We start from the raw sequence: 20393 nt of genomic DNA on the forward strand, positions 1-20393 counted from the left end.
CAGTTTTCCATAACAAGCATGTTGTCTAGACATCGACCAGTGGAATAAAGTGATTGAGGTTCTGGGCACGCCCAGTCTGGAGTTTATGAACCGACTGATGGAGACCGTAAGGAACTATGTGATGAACAAGCCGCAGTATCCTGGTGTCAGCTTCGCCGAGCTTTTCCCGGACTGGGCCTTTCCTTCTGACTCAGAACATGACAGACTGAAGAGTAAGAATTTTGGACACAAAAAAGAACACGTTGGTTTGGGAATGTGTGGAACCATCGGTGGAGAAAAAAAAGGAATATCTATCTTATCGGCTATCTATCGTGATCTATCTATCGTATCTATCGTATCGTATCCTTATCGGTATCATCTATTCTATCTACTCTATCTATCTATCTATACATTGCCATAATGTATAGATTTTATCAAAACAGAGGCTTTTATCTGCAGTACATTGGTGTAATGAGTCATTTCTCAATAAAATTACATTAGAAAAGGAGCTGAAAACCCTTATACAACTAGCTCAAAGAATGACCATGCAGGTCAAAAGTTTCCCCAATCTGTGGCATTTAGAGTTAGAGATCACATTACTGAAACCAGAGAACAAATCTTGACATTCCCAGAGATGTTACCCAACACCACAAGGGGAAGTAATCAGCTCTCATGAAGACCGCTTAAATGAAGTGATGTCATCATGAGCCTTTTTCCATAGTAACACTGTCCTTCCTCTGTTGCCATAACAGCGGGTCAGGCACGGGACCTGCTATCCAAAATGCTGGTCATTGATCCTGAATGCCGCATCTCTGTAGAAGAAGCCCTCAATCACCCATACATTCACGTGTGGTATGACCCTGGGGAAGCTGACGCGGTGAGGAGACGAGGTTCCAGTGGTTTTACACTTGCAGTCGCTGTGTGTGACCTTGCTGATGTATTTATTTCTCTTTGTTTCACAGCCTCCTCCCCAGATTTCAGATAAGCAGCTGGAAGAGAGGGAGCACAGCATCGAGCAATGGAAAGGTAGGATGCACTGCCCTCTAGGGAAATCTGTCAGCAGTGCAGCTTAACTTCCTGTTCATTTTTACATTCAGGTTACAAGAAACTAAACCTAACCCTATTAAGAAGTTGTTTCTTCTATAACCATATGTAAATATACTCTCGGTGCACAGAAAAAATTATGGTGGTTTATTTAGACTTTTTTCATAATATTTTGCCAGGACGCTGTTTCAATTAGATCCAATTAAAATCAACTAAGATACTTGGTGTAGGTTAATATGGCAATACACAAACATGTAAAAGTAACAAAGGAATCCAACAATCCTGGAAAGTTTGTTTGTACTGAACACTGTCAAAGTGTGCTTTACTTGAGAAATAGACCTTTTTATGCCTCACGTGCATGAAACCGACTCAACAAATCTAAAGAAAAGAAAAACCTCTGGATTTTAATTTTGTGTCTACAGTTGTGGTAGCTAAAATATGTGTAGGTAATGTCATAATTAAATAATTACTTAAGAAAAAAGTGTTGCTGAACTTTTTTTTGTTTTTTCAGCAACGGCTGCGCTGCCTCTTGCACTACATTTTTAACCATTCCAGCTGCACACAAACGTCTCTCTTCTTTGTCACTTGGAAAAATCTTCCAGGAAGTTTTCTTCTGAAAAATGTGTCAAACGTACATTTATCTGTGATAGTCCATGCATTTGTCAACCTTTTTTTCTTTGTGACAAATCGTTTTTAAAACCCAGCGTCCAAACCAGGAAATAGGCTACATTCTGAGCACACAATGATGGCACCTAACTTTTTCTGCTTTTCTACAGAACTCATTTATGAAGAGGTGATAGACTGGGAAGAGAGGAACAAGAACGGACTGATGAAAGAAGATTGCTCAGGTACGTACATGCTCTGTCTTCATTTATCATCTGCGATATTGGGCAACACACTGCTGTAAGGAGTGGTGTCAGATCACAACTAACTTGAGCTCACGACTGGTTTCCGGGTTTATTAACTCTCTATATTGTTCTAATCTGTACAACTACCTAAACGTATGTCCTGGTTCTCTCCATGTGTGTCATGTATCAGATGTGGTGTCCGGTTCAGCCTCCCAGTCCTCATCAGCCAACGACATCTCGTCCATGTCCATGGAGCAAACCTTGGCCTCGGACACAGACAGCAGCAGCATTGACACACTGACGGGGCCGCTGGACGAGAGTCAGTGAACACAGTCCATGGCCACGTGTGGCTGCCTGTCTGCTTGCCTCAGTTCCCCCTTCCCATTTACAATATCCAAATATCACTTTCCTTTCTTCTCTTTACTCTCTCATCTCCCCATTTTCTGAGATTTTTTGTCCCTTTTTTTATCATGTTTCTCTCCGTTCCTCTTTAACCTCAATGAATAGGTCTATTTTTCTATTGTTTTTCTGTGTGTGATGTGACGGATCTTGTTGATCGCCTTCAACTCCAGACTTTGTTTCTTTTTGGGCTCCTGCCTAGAGGTCAACGCTATCTATTCTATCTGTTGGGTCAAAGGTTTATCTTTCTCTTCCCTGTGGGTATTGTTTAAGTTCATCAAGTATATATGATGTACGCATCCATATGGATTTTCAGGTTACCAGGAGTAGGTTGGGGATTGTTGTTTGTTCTGTATGCCTGTATTTTAATAGTTTTATTTTTTTAAGTTGAGACCAGAGGTTATTATCATCAAATTAGAGCAGACACGCACTGAACATAGACCACAGCTGCCAGCTGCTCTCATGCATGTTACGCCAATACGAACAAAAGCTTACCATAAGTCGATCGCACCAACCATCTGATGTCCATCTGATGATCAAACACTCATCCAAAGTTTGATCGATCCTTTAGCTAGCTCACAGTATTGCAGATCTCCACAGTGGTGCTTTCTGCACAGTGTTTTAATTAATTGGCTTGAGTGATGTGGATTATGAGCTTTCCCTCCTGACAGCTACGGGAAGCTGTGCTTGCAGTGTTACAGTTTTATTTCCTGATATAATGTACTGTATGTAAAGATGTCATGATCTGACACTCACAGTGGCTGTAGACTCTTTCACGACTAATAGATAAGATGTGCTTGTTTTGTTAAGAGACTCAACATATCTGTAGAACCATATATTGAAATCACCCCCATTTGACAAAAGGTACTGACTAACAATGTGTATATCAAAAATAATAGATCATAATCCTGTAAATCTGGGAGAGGCAAAAAGATACATGTAGTATTTATTTTTGTGTTCTTGCAAAATGTTGCACACAATCACATTGAGGCCCATGTAAGTTAAGCCTCGTGTCAAAGCATTTCATGGACAAATCAATGCATTGGCTGCTCCTTTTCTAAACCATTCCATTAGTACTGGAACAGTAACAAAATTAATCATGAATCAGACATCATGTAGAACACACGTAAAGGCAGTAAAACACAAATAATGGTGTTGAACTTGCATGAAGGCATTAAATATGCCAATAAGATACTGTAGTTCTTGTTAAAAAGAAAAAATCTGTTCAGGTCAGTTCTTTCACTTACAGTGATGTTCTCGGTTCTGAAAGCCTGTTTAATGCAGATGTTATCTTTCTTTCTTTCTTTTTTTTTTGCTTTATAAGCCTGTGTGTGTGTGTGTGTGTGTGTGTGTGTGTTTGTTATCGATGATGTACTGTGCAGCGCTCTCCTTCATGATGTCCGTTGAATCGTCCTTAAAGACAGTAGTCACCTAGTTGCAAAGGCTACGTCACTGGAGGAAGTTGGCCCCTCAACAAAAAGCAGACGTGGTTTAAAATGAGGATGTAACTGTGGAGTCCTGAATGAAAATTGCTGGACCTTGGAACCCAAGATGGAAACTTGAAATGAACCTTGGAGCTGCTTTTTGCGGAAATGATTGCACAGTGTGATGGACATGCAGAGAAAATGACACTATGGAGTCACTGAGGACTTGAAGCACCATGTTGTACACTATATTTTCCTTTTATAAATCATGACCTTATTCTTTCAGTCATGCCTTAAATGACCAGAGGAGTGGCCAATTCACTCCCAAAAATCTTATCAGATAAGGACTGAGCATTACAATGCTCAGAACATCTTGTGTGTTTACCATGTTTTTAAAAAAAAAAAAGATCCATTGTATGCACTGTACATCTCACATTTTTTTGTTCAGTTTGTTTCTCCTTTTATTTTCAGAGATGTCCCGTGTGATTGCAATGGCCACAATATAATCACTTGGCCAACATATTTTGCCCTAATGTAACTAATAAAGTGGACATCAGTGATTCATTTTCTTTCAGTGATGTTGTTTTGTACATTTCTCAGATTCTTAGTGAAGAAATTCTGCATTTATTGTGACAAATTTCTTTTCTAGATCCTAACTAGAGGTAAAAGACTAGCCAGTCTTGTGCCTGTTGTCCTTCACTTTGCACACACTGTTCATATCATCACACTTTTTTTTCTTCTTTTTTTTTCTTAAAAACTCTTGACAATACATTCTGTCTTCTTGGCCTCATTGTTGAGCTCTCCGAAGGTATCAAAGAACTGCTCCATCTCCTTCTGCAGAGTTGCATTGCGTAGTTCTGCGGCAGTCCGGGCCCTTTCAGACTCCACAATCTTAGCCTGGACAACCTGGTACCAGTGCCGCTGCTGTACGAGGTTTGCTTTCAACCGAACGACCTCTACCTGCAACTCTTCATTTTTTTGCTCTAGGCTGGTGGTAAAGACACAAGGAAGTTAGGGAGAAAGACAAGAATATCAAAATGACTGGGTGTTTACAAAAGGCTGAGAACTGGGTCAGGCTTTTCTATCAATGAGCAGAAGAGAGAACTGAATTTGTTGGTCAATCTGTAACGTGTGCGGTGATTGGTTATAGCAGGTTTGATTCTTGGTGCCTGATACAGTTCGATAAGACAGAACAGGTGGCTTACAAGGTTGAGTTAAAGTGTACAATCAAATCTATTGCTTTTTCTGTACTCTATGTCGAGCTAAAGGAATTGTGATTTTCCTTATGCCCTTGCCAAGCAGTACCAATGACCTTACACTGAGACTTGCTCTATCTATATCAGTAATAAATGAGGTATGTGTTGTGTCTAGGTCAGCAGCATGGCCCCTTAAATTAGCTCTCTTTCCAGTGTCATGAGCTGTTTCTATAGGTCAACCACACAGGCTCTGCTTTCTTTCTATTAAAACCAAAAAACTATTTACCAATAGACACATTGTGAATTTGTCTTTTAGGCCAACACATACAGTTTAAGGTACATCCAAGTCGTTAACATTGAATATGTAATACGTTGAGATTTTCACAGTAGACAGTAACAGAGGTGGTTAAATAGAATGTAAACAAGGACTTAATTAGTAATAATATTAGTACAGTCTGTGTGCTTAATATAGCACATCATGGGGGAATTTTGGAAAAACTTTAAAGGAATCTAATAACAGTTGTCGGTATGCTGTGAACTAAACAGGATATAGGGTGAAGTTTGGGGTCAACTGAGTCCCTGGAACATTGTGTTACCCTTCACTGGAAATACACCAGGGGCTGGAAAATTCTCACAGGAAAGTCACTGACGTGAAAGTTTAATACTGAAGCCACGAGCATGAGCACATTCAATTTAGGACATTTCATTTGTCTGTTACATGCTGTGCCTAATCTCTGTAAAGTGATTATGTGCACTGTGTAGTTTGAAATGGAAATGCAAGACAAAACAACATGAACATTACCTGATTATTCGTGCCTCATACTCCTCCCTCTGTCTGACTATTTGCTGTTGGATGCTGGTGAGAAGGCTGCGAAGAGCACTCGCGGAGGGGTCAGCCAGGGGTACAGGAGGGGGCACCCTAGAGGACCAGGATGGCTGCTGTGGGTGATGGGCTTCAGCTCGGGGCCACAGAACACGGCACTCAGTTTGGGATAACGGAGGGGAACTCGCTGCAAGATGTTGTTGAGGAGTTGATATTGGAAGCTTGAGGTGCAGCATCGTGTCCCCCTGCTTAAATCCAGAGTCCAGCTCTGGCTCCTGTTCGCTCTTCTTATCTTGGTCTGGATTCTGGTCCTGGTTACTAGAACCACTTTCAGCAAGGATGATCTCGCAGGAGGACCAGGGGCTCTTGTCTTCACTCGCTCCCTCATCATCCATCAGTCCCTGGAGCTGCTCCGGGGCCCATGCTCGGTACATCTGCTCCTGCAAGTGCTCCTGGAAGCTTGTTTCCATGTCAAAGACTTCTTGGAGGCTGTCAGGGGTAACAGCTTCAGGGAGGTTATCATACAGAGAGAGAGCACTCCTGTGCTCCTCACTCTGGGATGGATTGGGGCTCTGGTTCAGATGAGCTCTGTTCTCAACTCCCCTGGTACCTCCCTGTTCTCCTCCTCTCTCTCCGCCTATTGTTCTGTTTACGCCTGGATCCAGCTCTGCTTCCCAGCCTGCTCTTCCCAGGCCACCTCTCCAGCTGCAGTAGCTGTGATCTGGCCAGGCGCCAGTCCCTCTTCCCCCACTGACCAGTGTGGGAATCTCAGCTGGGGCCAGACCAGGCAGAGGGCTGCAGGGGCCTGGGAGTCTGGTTACAGCCGGGCACACAACCCTACTCTCCATTTCTTTTACCCTGGCTCTCCCTCGCTGGGCAAAAGGTGGGCAGTTGTCGTACAGGGGATCCGTGGAGCAGGAGCTGGCTGTGGTGGGGGTCTCAGTGGGAAGACAGTGCAACTCCATGATCTAACCAGGCATATGGGAGTGCTGAGAGCCACAGATAACTGCCCACCCCTCCTCTGTCTGCTGTAACTTGGGATTCAAGCCTTGGATTGTGGATTTGTGAGCGGGGTTCAGAACCTGTGCCAAGTGCTGTTGTGTCGTGGGAGAGGAAGGTGTAAGAACCCTCCTCCCCCTTTGGCTGGCTCTCTGCAGTGAAGCTGCTGCCTAATGGTAGACAGGTTGCAGTCTGCGTGTGTGTGTGTGTGTGTGCGGGGTGCGTGTGTGTGTCTTTAAGTAGGACTGACATCAGCTGTTACTTTAGCACAGCTTCTGAGGGAGGGACCAGGGTGTAATATAGTCTCATTCCTAAAGACAGTCAAACATAGCTGCAACCACAGAAATAGACAGTGGCCATGCGCACAAAGTGTAAAGCACACACAATGAACCCCATAATCTGCACACAATATTACAGTGACATCTGCCAAAAACACATAAAACGTAGAGATTTGACATAATACAAGCTTTTTAACAATTAAAGAAATGCTACAGTGCTTATCAGGCTTAATTTTACTGCATCGGCCTCTTACCTCAGCTGGGTTATTGATTTTCCTTCTCTGTTTTAATGCACTCTGTCTGCAACGCTGTAGGATGTGTTAACAGCCAAGTGCTTGTACTGTAGACAGAAGTTCACTCCGTGGAATCTGCCAATGTGCATTTATCACAGCTTGGACAGCTCAGCACCAAACCAGTAACAAATCATAAAGTTTCACCTGGCATTATCAAATCACGCAGGTTGCAGATTTAACCCACACTGTATAGTAGAGAGGAAAATTGTGCTTGTGCTCTGGGAAGGTTTTGTGTTATTTCACGGGGTACAAGTTAAGGACACAAATGGATGATTGGGAGAATCTGTGTGAGAGAGAGAAAATTAGAGAACTGGCTTAATATCTGCAGATGCACACTCACTTCCTCACTAGTGTATCCTAAAACCACAAGGTGGAGCTATAGACAACAGTATTAAAAGCCTCCACTTTAAATGGGCGTTGTACAGTGAAATCATTTAAGACATTTTGAAGATGATGTTGGTGATGTTTCAAGCAACAGAAATATGATTTAATTTGGTGCTCAAATATATTTTTATCGCTTAAGATAACAATTTTGTGAGCTGTTTGCCTCCTATGCATTATTTTTTCAGTTTGATGACTTTTTGATCCATGTTGAGTCGTAGAGACAGTAAGTTGTTTTTTTGAGCCTTATAAAGATCTATTGATCCTCTACTGATCACACAGCCCAGTGAAGAACTCCTTCATTAGCGTGATGCCATGAAGGAACCACTATGAAAGGTACTTCCTCTTGATCAGAGGGAACATCCATATAGACCGGTGTCCTTAAATCACCTCCAGTCAAATGACTACAGAGAGTATAGAGGAAGTGACGTCTCTCAAATGTTTTTTCAACCGCACGTGCTGCCTATTCATTTTGAGATTACTCTACATTACTGAGAACAAAGTGTTCTACAAGCGCTTTCGACTGTCACTGCAATGCTTCAAAAATCAAGGACGTGCTGCAAACTTTCTGCATGGGCACATTTAGCAGTCAGTTGTCCGTCAACACTGATAAACTTTTATCTGCCCTATGTAAATCGCCCTGCATCCTTCAAGGCTGCACAGACAGTAGAGGAATCACAATGTTTTATCTGTTTGTAGACACGCGTTGCAAGATTTAAATGTGGGCATAGTTTCCTCCCTGCACTGTCCTGAACTAATACAAGAAAATCCTTGTGGAACTTGAGAGTGAAAGTGTTGCTGTAGTGCTCAAGGTGAGACCAGAAAATGCTCTGAAAGAAAACAACCAGCTGGAATACCAGACATGTGCTTTAATCTCCCTCATATCCCTCGGAGGCTTTGCCCTGACCTCTATCTGTCATTAAACAAAGGATGGACAACCTTGTCGTCTTTAACCCCTCGCCTCGAAACCCTGTGACTTATCACAGCTGGATCTCAACCACAGAGAGGTTAAGTTTCCTCCAAGACCCCTTATTGCCCCCAGCCCTTCCATCTCCCTTCGTCCTTCTCCACTTCCTGTACATCTGCGTAGTTGTTTGTAGCCATGACGACAGGATCCATGGCAACACAGATCCCCATGGTTCTAAATAATAAAGGTGGATGGATGAACGAGGGGCGGGGAGGGGGGGGCAGGAAGGGCTCTGTGGCTATTTTAGCAAGTGTCTCGATGGAGAGTAATTGAGGAGGGCCCTTGTTAACAAGAGACCGGGTCTGCTTAACAGGCGAAGCTTCCAGGGTGACACACAGCCAGCTTCTCTTTGAACTGTTGAGTGGTTATAGAGGGGCGTAAGGTAGGTTATATATAGTTCAAGATACAAATCTATCACTGAGTATAAAACTATAAAAGACAAATCAGGGAAAGTGTGGCTGTGGATGTTGTATGAAGGAGTGACAAGAAGTCGAGCAGCTAGGCAGCAGCTTGGACTGCCAAGGAGAGAGGAGAGATAAGAGAAAGGCAGACAGCGTTTGTCTGTAATGCGTTGGTGTTTTTCTGCATGCAGGTGTGTTTTTGAGAGATTAACATGCCTGCCTCTCTTTCCTCTGATCCCCAAACACTCTCTCTCTCTCTCTGTGCATTAAAGCTGCAGTGCTACCTGAGCAGATTATATACCGTTTCTTTGCTGTTTACTCATGTTTTATTAAGACAACCGTGGTTTCCTATGCAGCAGTCACCTCAGAAGACTTTGATGCCGCTGTTGTATTTATTCTATTTTTTTATGACAATATTAACAGTGGCGGAAAGAAATGACATATTCAACTACTGTATTGTGCAATTTTGAGGTACTTGTACTAGAGTATTTCCATTTTACTTCCATTATTCATTATTATTATTTCCATTTTATAACAGTTGTGATGGAATTGTATAAGTTCAAGGTATTTTTTTCTGAGCACTTTAAGAACTCAGGAACTAAGAAGCTAGTATTTTGTTTACAAAAGTGTTTTAATATATATAGTCCAGTAAATCAGATTAAACAACGCTTAATAACCTACTACCGCGCGTTTCCTTTCCGTTTAAGACAATAGATTGCTTATAAAGACATGGAAATTCAATATGATCGTTTATGTAAACACAACAAAATGAAACTGTAACTGGCTCTTTAGTTGGCTTTAGTCACAAAATGCTCCACGCCTTAACATCTGAATATCTAACTCATAGCTCCACAGCTGCTTTCAGAATTATTTTTATTTATTTATTTTATTTTATTTATTTAAACCATTCAGTGACCCCTCGTGGCCTGATGCATGTATTCATCTGCACTGATTATTCAGGTCTTTGTGTGTTATTCAGGGATGGCTCTTCAACTTTCTTCTCATGCAAACAGAATCATAACTCTTTCTGTCACGAAGCGCCTGTGTCTTGCTCTCATCCATTTTAAACAAGTGTCTTTTTCAAGGTTTAGTTCAACACAGTGGATTATTTATTTATAACATGAACAAGGTGTCTTCAGGCAACAAGAGGCCCACACTCACGTGCACACACGCTCCTGCTCTCTCTCGAACGATCCCACATAGATTTATACATTGGAGATGTGCGTCACTGGTATCCATGTGTGGGTAGGTTATGCTGCTGCCATGCTGAATTGGATTATATTGCTTTTTTTAAAAACCATCTCTCCACATTCTCAATTAAAACCCTCAGCGCATTTTAACTTGTAACACTTGTCACATGTTGTGTCCACAGGATCTACAGTTTCATTATAGCTCATATCATTAACATTTTGATTAGATAGCTTTTACTATCATCTCTTGAAGCAGCTGTGCGATGTGATTATCTTCCCAGTAATATGATGGTATACATTTGTTTGCAGGATTTTTTCTCATCATGGAGCATCACACATTTTGACAGTCAATTAACAGACCTGGCAGAGTTACCATGGGAACAACTTCTTTTAGAGTTGACAGAACGGTAGAGAGCGCTCAGGAGCAACACCTTTAACAACCAACCTGTCTATGTGGCTGACTGCAGCCCCAAGCAACTGAGGCATGTGTTATATGTATACATGCAACCGCTACTTTGCATCACACAGCTGTCGTCCTACAGTGTGGTGCAGACAGATGTTACACTTTACTCGAGCTGAAAATGAAATGGAGAGGAAGAGACTTTCAATGGAAATCCCTTTTGAGCTGGGACGTTATTAGAGTGTCCTGCTGTCAGATTTCTGGGCGAACAGTCAAAGAGGAAATCTGTGATACATATGTTATTGTTTTTAACCCTAATGTGGTATAGTTAGATTATATGGAATGGGGAGATAATTTTGTATCTACAGTACCCTCCCGATTGTCGTATAAATGTATGTGACAGAAATATAATGTTAATATGGTAAAAAAAGTAAAGAGAAAACAGAGCCCACGTCTTATGGGTATATATAATAATGTAAATATATTCTGCAGTGATTGTATGTATTCTGGTTCGACCCGCCTCAGGTGGTCGAAAGCCGATGTGCATATGAATGGCTGTTATGGGTTTTTTTTTTTTTTTTTTGTTTTTTTTTGTGTGGGAGGAAACAGATCAGATAATGAATGTCAAGTATGTGAGGAAAGGAAAAGAAGCAGAATAAAAGGTGTTTAATTTTAAGTGGATATATATAAGATATATATGTTGGTTATAAATATTAGAGTGGATGAGTTGAGGAAGACAACAATCAATGCGCCATGTTATATATGTGTGGTCTACAGCAGGCATGTGCTATAAAATTAATAAGTATGAGCTGAAAACGTGTGTTATATATATTAGGCTGAAAACTATCTTCACACTTAGTATTACGTGCTTCATCTCAAAAGATATGCTATATATAAAGGATAAGATGTGTAGATATGCTTATATATGGAATCATTACTTCAAGCAGAAGGATAGGAGAAAGATGGGACACTTGCTTTATGTGTATATAATTATATATTTTTAAATAAGATATTATATAATAATGTGCGGATCAATTAAAAAAAAAAAAAAACAAATGTAAAATAAAATCTAAATAGGAAAGAATATGTCGCATTAAAAACCTGCGATCGGCTTACTACTCCGCCCGCGAGCCGTGGCAACCGTGCCAGTTTTGTCACGGCTGGTAGATAAAACAATATTCACTGGCCCTGAGCTTGGCACTAGAAATGGCGCATGCAGACCCTGACCATTTTCTCGCAGTTGTAACAGACATCCTGTGGTCACGAGTGGTTGTCGCTCATCCGGCCGACTGTGTGTGGTGTGTGTGTGTGTGTTGTGTGTGTGTGTGCTGTGTTGGGGGTCTGGCCACCACCCTGTGTGTGTGTGGGGCTGGAGATGAAACAAGTCATTTCACAGAGCACCAGAAGCTCGGCTCATTGGGCCAGCCCTAGCGTCACTGTGGAGAACGCCTGGACGGCTGATGAGTCTGGGAGAACAAACAATGAGGATGATGGGAATAGCCAATGTGAGGGTCAAAGGTCAACAGAGTGAATTACACGTATGAGCTGTCACCTTCCTCAGTGTACCCTGGTATTTTCACACACACACACGAATCACACACAGAGCACACATGCCTCAATGTAAGTGAATGCATAGCAATTATATATGAGTACATTATTCTTGGCTTTTTTCCAAGTGTGTGTGTGTGTGTGTGTGGTGTGTGTGTGAGAGAGAGAGAGAGAGATAGCGCTGAGGCAGCACTGCATGTGTACTCTGTCCAGGTTACAAGGCCTTCAGGCAGTATGTGTAAGACACCATTCTACCCATGGACCTTTTCTATTTATAGGCTTGAAGAAAGCCATAGCTCATATTTATTTATACAACTGATACAGAGATAGCAGAACTCTAGGGATGGTATACTGCAGATAAACAGGGATATGTGTATTTATGAGTCAGTGAGGCTTTGTGAAGGGATGCGGGGAGACTGCAGTGTTTTATGGATGTATTTTTGTGCATCTCGGTGATCACTCTGCTTTTACATACTACAGGGGTTTAAACAAAAAGCATGAAAATGATCATAATGACCCCACTGGTGACGATTATATTAGTACTGATGGTGTGTGGCATGCTTGTGTGTACTGTAAATGTGCTTCTGCTGCCAGAGCTTGCAGGCTCCCATCCCCCTCTGAGAACAGCGGAGGAAGGCCGTTTTTGTGCTGTTTACAGTGTAAACGGACAGGAGCTGTGCATGGTTTTCTTTATTGTAGCAGACACACAGAGCCACTGCTGCTCTATCTCACGCATCAGCATATAGGCTTGAGTTTCTCTCAAAGGAAATTCATGATTTATTACAACTAGGCTCTTTTTTTGTGGTATTTTTGGCCAGTATCTATCCTTTATTGTAAGAAAGTAAAGGCTGAAATCTTTGAAAACGGAAATGTTGTTTAGAAGTACAATCTAAAGTGAGCATTCCTGAATTATTGAACCCAATGGGGAATCACACAGGTAAGTACAGTTTAGGAGTCAAACCAAGAGTCAGCAGTTAAACTGTAATGGAATAATATTTTATAATAAAAAATGTGCAACATTTTGGAGGATCTACTGGCAGAAATTGAATGTAATATTCATACATTCATTAGTGTTATCACTAGTGGTATTATCACCTGAATATAGGAATCTTTGTGTTTTCATTACCTTAGAATGAGCCATTTTTTTTTTTTTATTATGCCTGTATGTGAAGCCAAACCATAAGTGAAACACACCTCAGCAAACTTCCAGTAAATTCCTATATCTTTATTTCACAGCAGGCTTATGTGCATATTCACAATCTAAACTCAAACCTTTGTATGTCATTTATAGTTTTAACTTCCAAATACTGTTTGACTGCATGAATTTATATGTTAATTAAAATGTGGTTTGTTTGGAGCTTTATTGGTGTGATCCCAGCAGGTGAGTCATACACACATTCTCCCTCTCTCACTCTGACACACATTGTTGAGGTTGTCACAGCTCACTTGAGCTCTGGTTACTTTATCAAATATGTTTGCAGCAGAGTGACTACAGGGAGAAACAGCTCTCCTTTTGGTCAGTTTGACAATCTGCGCTGAATGTTAATGATACAACTGTTACAACAGGAAGCCTTCGAGGAAGTGTATCCAAATTCCTGCCACATAACTATAAATACTACGGATGTAACGATACACCTCATTTACAAGCCGATGAAGTTCACAATACTGGGTCCGTGATATGCAGCTGAAGACATTCATTATTATGAATGAATGAATTATAACTGAAAATGTTTCCTTTATTTCTCAGACAAACAACTTTTTTAAAGTGAAACTGAAAATATAACCCTGTCAAAATATCATTATATTTCTTGCTATATCTTGTCTGTAGTCTTCTTCCATTTTCAGACTCAGGGAAGCCAAAAAGATGCCACATGCTTGGTTTTAAACAGGATAGTGTGTCCTGAAAGTCTTTCTGTCTTCACCTGCGTCTGCCATGTCTTTGTGCATTGATACAGACAGAAGGGATGTGGGACCTCAAACAAGCAAAGTCAAGTTGATTCATTTTTCATCTTACCTAGAATTTTCACATATTTGTATTGCGATTTCACTGTCTTGCGATATATTGTTAAATTCCTACTAAATACAATTGCCTCGCTCACTATCGGACTTGAAGTGAACATTTGCTTCTGGATCAAAAGTTGGCGTGATGATAAAGATGACACAAAAGCAATCAATCATCAATCATTATTTGACCTCCAAAGCTGACTGCTGGTTGTTATCTCCAGCTGTCTGTTTTCTTGGTTTATGTCTCTTTCTGCTCCACTGCTGCCAGAGCAAACTAAAGAAGAGACTGGATAGCAAAGATGAAGCTGAGTGGAAGCAACACTTAGAAGAGCCAGCGGCATATGCTCCATGTCTCTATTTCACACCACTGTCTTCCTCAGTGGGAGGGCTGATGATCACATACTCAACTGTCTACTTCTACGCGTGATTCTGCACACCTACCACTTCCAGCCCTGCAGGCACAGACATTTGCTATCTATAGAAAGATTGCTTGCTCTTTAACTCAGGCTCAGAGGAGACCTGTGCTACAAATGACAATAATAAAAGATTCACAGAGCAATCGTTTGCTTCCTTCTCTGGATAGTCATTCAAATTCCTGTGAGGGATATAGAGTTTTATAGTACACAATGAGAAGACCAATACTCCATCTGTCACACATAATTCCCGACGCATTGTCAATCCCTCCATGAGCAAATATCCAGGTATAAATAGAAAGAGTCTTATCTTCTACAAGATGGGGTTATGAGAGAGGAGGGAGACCATAAAACAGGGATTTAATAGGCAGAGACTGTTCTTTTAATGTACCTGCTGCTGCAGAGGCCCACATTAATCCGATACTCTTTAAATTCTCTCACACAATGACAGGAAATAGGCTCATTCAAGCTTACAGAGTATCCACATAAAATCAAATTATTGAATATAATGCTCTCTTTCTCGTCCCGCTCTGTCTCTATCTTTCTGTCTCTCGTTTGCACACATGAGTTCTCACTCCCTGCTGCCTCCACCCAAATTCTACTCTCTCTTGTCTTCATGAACAGGCTTTTTGAAGATTTGGAGATTTGGTTCCCATTAGGAAATGTGTCAGGCAGAACAATTGAAATATTCTTTCTATTTGCATCAGAGAGAAAAAAAAATAGAAGGGCAGTAATTTGCTTCTCCATATAAAGGAGGATCATTTTAGGATCTATCGGATGTGTTGCCCATTTGCACTTTGAGTGCAAGAATGAAGACAAGTGACAAAGAAAGAAAGACATCTTTAATCTATTTTTAGAATGAAACATTGTTCAGTAAAAACTGCACACAGCAACAGCTCGAGGGCACTCACATTTTAGTGTCAGCTCACGTCTGATCCACTCCACTCCATACTGACAGTGATTTATACAGTATTATTACATGTTTTATGGATAGTAGGCTACATCATTTACACTGTCCTCTGTAAATTATCACTATCACAGCCATTACAGCCTTGTTACATGACAGTCAAGAGGCTGTCGAGGTTGTAATTGTTATAACAGTGTCCTCCTTTGCTCTGGCTTGCCCACCTTTCGTCTGTCCCAGCAGGCCTTTTTCACTGCAGACAATTTGACTTGTCATAGTATGAAAAGCACAGGTATTACTAATAACATTAACAGTTGGTGCATTTTATTCAAGAGCACCACTGAGCCATAACAGTTAGCCAGCATGCATAATACAAGGAACCTGAAACTAAATGGAATTTAGCCATCATTTTGATTATTTACAGCTGTGCTTTTCCTACAATGTCAAAAAATTTTTGTAGCATACCGTCTTTGCACTTGAGCTGTTTCACCTCTATTTCATCACAATTTGTTTAATTTTCATGCAGCTGTGAGCAGGTCCTCTTACTTCTTTAGTATTTCATAGTGCGACAATGGTGTCCATCAACAGCACTGGAGAAATCCAATTTAGTATGTGTACTATCATCTTCGGGCAAGCTTGATTTTTTCTCTTCACCATTGCGAACGCACCTTGTACTGAAAACCTGCTTAGATGTGGATGTCACCTGTGGACACCAGACCCCCTCTCATTGGTCAGATTGAAATACAAAGAACCAATCGCTCACATGAATACCCGACATAAGGACTCCTTAAAGTACAAGGAGAGCCTATTCTTCCTTTGACTGTGTTGATTGTATAATTTGTGTTTTGTGTGAGAGTTAATTGCATGGAAAATCTGTGTGCACACATACAACTACCCAAGTACAGAGGGTCAAAGTTGAAACACACAGTTGGTCTGCAAAATAGTGCTCATTTACAGGGGGACACATTGCTTCATTATTTCAGTGTTTGCTTGTGTTTTCTCTTCCAAATGTGTCCAACTCGAGCATGTTTCTTATCCCTTTGGATGGTTTATGTAAAGAGTTAAAACAATGGAGAAGAAGGATTGTCAGGATGAGTTTTGTTTTATTGGCACCATATTGTCAATGATAGGCACCTTTTATTCAATACCACTATTTTTGTCTTGTTTCCTAAGATTGGTGTAAATATTGTAAATAGTAATCTAATTTCCCATGTTTTTGATTTGCATTTCTTTGTCATCTTTTGTCTTCTGTTTTTCTCAAATTTCTTCTATCCTAATTGGATGGTGTTGCTGTTTTTTTACCCTCTTGGTGTATTAGAGACATAACAAGTCTTCACATAACAAGTCTTCACATAACAAGTCTTCACTACAATTCCCACTATTGACATGAAATAATTATTTAAATAATAGACCCAAAGAAGTTCGGAAACATTTTTTAAATATTATAGACATCATTGCTTTATAATATTTTCAGAGGTGTTCCTTGTAATCATTAAACATGTGTTTTAGGGAAGACCATTGTCTATTTTGTATCTGAGCTTCTCCTCCAACATTCTTTCTTTCTATCAACAAAAGCTAGCGAGGTATCCTCTTACCTTGGTTTGTGTTTCATAAGAGACCTCATTAAAGGAGATGCAACTCCCAGTCTCACTTATCCTTAATGACTATTCCCCTGGATCTTATTAGGCCTCGTATTCAGGAAATCAATTAGGACCCAGAGAAAGATTACAGAGACTTCTGATCAGGCAGCAGTTAAGGATGAGATGTGTAGTCATTATTTAACCATTAGATCCACAACGAGACACACAAGGAGTGGAGGACCCAACAAGCCAGCCTCAATACCGCAGACAGGGTGGTAGTAATGATGGAAGACGGGCAGAGAAGAGGGAGAAAAGCTAGAGCTCTGTCAGAGAGAGAAAAATCTAAATTGGCCTATTGAAGAGAGCTGGAGGGAAGCAGAAGAAGGGAGATGAGGGAGGACAGAAAGGCACAGAGTATGTGGGCCAGGTCTCTCTAAAGGTTCCTGTCACATTAGAAAGGCTCCACTGTCTACAGTGCCTCCTCTCTAAAGGTACATCTCATTTGAATGAGCTATCATTTTAGACTGTTTGACTTCTTAAACCAAGATTCATAGCTTTCTTATCCAAGAAACCAAATTCAATAGAGCACATCTCAGTGTGTGTGCAATATGAAAATGTGTCCAGAGCTTTTCTAAAGGTCTGTTATGTGATTTGGCCTTTCTCCTATCCATAGTATTTTACAGACAAAAGAGGAGCCCACGCCAGTCCTCCTCCTCTTTCCTCTCCATCCTCTCCTCCTTCCCCCACTGCCGGTAGTCATTTCTCAACTATCCATTAACTGCACCAAATAGATGCCTGGAGGAGGAAGAGAGGAAAAGGTCCTCACTTCTGTTAAAGGGATTTTCTGAGAGATGGAAGGACACAGAGAGAGGCAGAGAGGGAGAGTGAGGTAACAATGAATGGTTAAATGAAAGCGAGGGAGGCAGAGAGATGGGGGGGAATGGCTTTAGATTGGAGCGAAACAAGAGGAGGTGGACGGATTGCTTTCAGCTTGGAGAAAACATGATGTAGAAAATATCCTGTGACCTACTTTTGAACACGTCAGTCATTATGTTCCTCTCGGCCATTTCCCTGTCGCTGGTCACTCATTAACTCTCTGTATAGTCTCTTTTTCACTATGCATGAGATAGGACCATCAGTCAGAGCATGGAGCACTCTGAACTTGCTATTCCATAGAACCCATAGAAACACAATACCGCTGCTTCTTTTTAATCTAACTCGGTATCGGCTACAGTCCTGGAAGTTTAATTTTGAGTGATCATTTTAACCAAGCAACTAATATCTTGTTAACATTCAACAACTGCACTTCGGATGACTTTTGATAGCTTACCTCTGACTAAAGTAATAAGCTGCTCAAATGTTACTGTCCAGTGCAGTAGTGGATAGTAGTGGATATTAATATTTAATTCAGTATTCAGGACAGAAAACTGCAGTATTATGTTTTCAGTTTGTCAGAAATAGCAATGAAAGAAACCCTCTATGAAAAAAATACATATCGAAACAAAAGTTAAGCCAGAACTTTACTGTATATTTAGGCTGCTCTCCTGTTGTAATATTACATACTGTTGTTAATGTGTAATTTTGGAATTATGAGATTCTGAATAACATTTGACTTACATATTAGCTATAAAAATGAAATTACTCAATTACCTGTACACCTGAACAGAAAGTATAGGGACATTCAAACTTTACTCCTGTGTGGGATTGCTCCTACAACTGCTTCCACTCTTCAAGGACATTTTTCTACAAGGCGTTTGATCTTGGATGATGGGATTGGCTCCAATTCAGAAAATATGTGAGGTTGGGCACTGATGTTGGACTTGCCTCAAAGTCTGCATAAAAAAAAAAAAATACGACCTAAAAGTGTTTGGTTGGTTTGGTTTGAGGTCAGGGCTCTGTGCAGGTCAGGCATGCTCCAAACTATTTCTTTGTGGACTTTGCTTTGTGCAGGGGACATTGTCATGTTAAAAGTACATAACTGCCTAGGATATGAACAAAATAGCATTAAAATGTATTTTAATTGACAGCCCTAGACCAAAAGTATTTTGTATGTGAACTTAAATGTCCAACACATACTTTATACACACATGAATTTAAAGTTCAAGAAACCACCTTTAGTAACCTATATTAATATTCTCTTGTGTCGCTTGTGGCACACTTCTGTGCCATGGCCCTTTTTGCTGTCTCACCTTGTGAGAAGGTTGACATAGAGATAGCCCGCAACATTTTCTTTCTCTTGTCAGGGAGCACTTGTGGTCCAGGGAAACATAAATATTCTAAAAATGATCACCCTGAAGTGCAGTGTGAATTTATAGATAACTCATGCATCAGAAACTGGGCCGTATGCACACCACACACCACACTGCACACCTCTCTGGGTAATCTCCGCAGCTCAGTGCTGTCACCCCTGGGACAGAGCAGAGGTTCAACATCTAACACTGTCAAATGGAAGGCAGACTCACACACTGTGCATCACCTGATTCCCATCACCAAGACATAAAGTCCCAGTTTGTAGAAATAGATTGTCAGACTGCTAGTTAACTATTAGACCACAGCCTGCAGCATCTGGGTGTTGGAAGGGAGGGCTTTCTGCTGGTGGACTGCCAGAGCCAGACGGCTGGGAATGGCCTGGATCTAGATGTAGATCTGGGTTCAGACCCTAGACACAGCCAGTCTGTCTGCCTTTCTTGGCCCCCAGTGCTTTCAGCCTCCTCTAACCTACCAGACTGAGGTAATGGATGAGCTAAATGCTTTTAGGTCTCTTTTGTGTTTATAGTTTTTGTCTATTTTCCAGCAACAACCTTAAAAACATTTCCTCTGGCTAAGCTTATTGACAACCTGTGCTCTTGCAAGCCCTATTTTTGTTTTTATTTTTTACACTTTACACATACATTAATGACACATTGATTATGGGAAAGTTAAATGCTTTCAAATTGCCCATCAAGTCAGTATGAATGTGTAATGAGCAGCAACAGGGTATGTTAACCCAAAAGGACGGGTTCAAGCTCGGTCTCTGGCAGACAAGGTTGCTATGACTACACAGTATTTGCATAACTGAGGACCTGTTAAGGAAAAAGGCCTCATCCAAAAACAAAGAATGGCACACACATTCAAGATTAAGATGTGAAAACACTAAATGCAGGCACATGAGCTCAAGATAAAGTCCAGTGTATCGTGAGTAAAAACCACAGATGAAAATTGTATTGTCTTGTTTTTCCTTTGTTTTTCTATCCGGTTATGATGACGACTTATCAGATATGACAGCAGAGGTGGAAGGGAGTAAAACATAGATGCAGGTGGGCTTTGTAAATCACCAAGGGCT

The 20393-nt window shown here is 40.9% G+C and overlaps 2 protein-coding genes across 2 annotated transcripts in view; one reads left to right on the plus strand and one right to left on the minus strand.

Moving 5' to 3' along the window:
• mapk9 (mitogen-activated protein kinase 9) overlaps positions 1-4254 on the plus strand; it is a 16395-nt gene extending 12141 nt beyond the window's left edge. Inside the window, exons 8-12 of the mRNA XM_035669937.1 lie at positions 30-212; positions 732-856; positions 942-1005; positions 1800-1871; positions 2062-4254. Coding sequence (XP_035525830.1) covers positions 30-212; positions 732-856; positions 942-1005; positions 1800-1871; positions 2062-2198 — 581 coding nt within the window. The 3' untranslated portion in view covers positions 2199-4254. The remainder of the gene's footprint in view (positions 1-29; positions 213-731; positions 857-941; positions 1006-1799; positions 1872-2061) is intronic.
• si:ch211-247j9.1 lies at positions 3934-6918 on the minus strand. The gene is made up of 2 exons (XM_035669938.1): positions 5693-6918; positions 3934-4682 (listed from the first exon to the last, which is right to left on the minus strand). Exons 1-2 carry the CDS (start codon positions 6676-6678, stop codon positions 4445-4447), a joined length of 1224 nt encoding a protein of 407 aa, XP_035525831.1. The 5' UTR covers positions 6679-6918; the 3' UTR covers positions 3934-4444.
• Positions 6919-20393: the final 13475 nt, after the last annotated feature.

This window comes from Morone saxatilis, unplaced genomic scaffold (assembly GCF_004916995.1).
Source record: "Morone saxatilis isolate NCDOM2014 unplaced genomic scaffold, NCSU_SB_2.0 Contig22, whole genome shotgun sequence".
Lineage (NCBI taxonomy): Eukaryota > Metazoa > Chordata > Actinopteri > Moronidae > Morone > Morone saxatilis.

Excerpts from the sequence above, each read along its gene's own strand:
- si:ch211-247j9.1 (XM_035669938.1), bottom strand. The coding sequence starts at position 6,678 with ATGGAGTTGCACTGTCTTCCCACTGAGACCCCCACCACAGCCAGCTCC. Across the intron at positions 4,683-5,692 it reads TATGAGGCACGAATAATCAG|CCTAGAGCAAAAAAATGAAG; the intron begins GTAATGTTCATG and ends CTTTACCACCAG.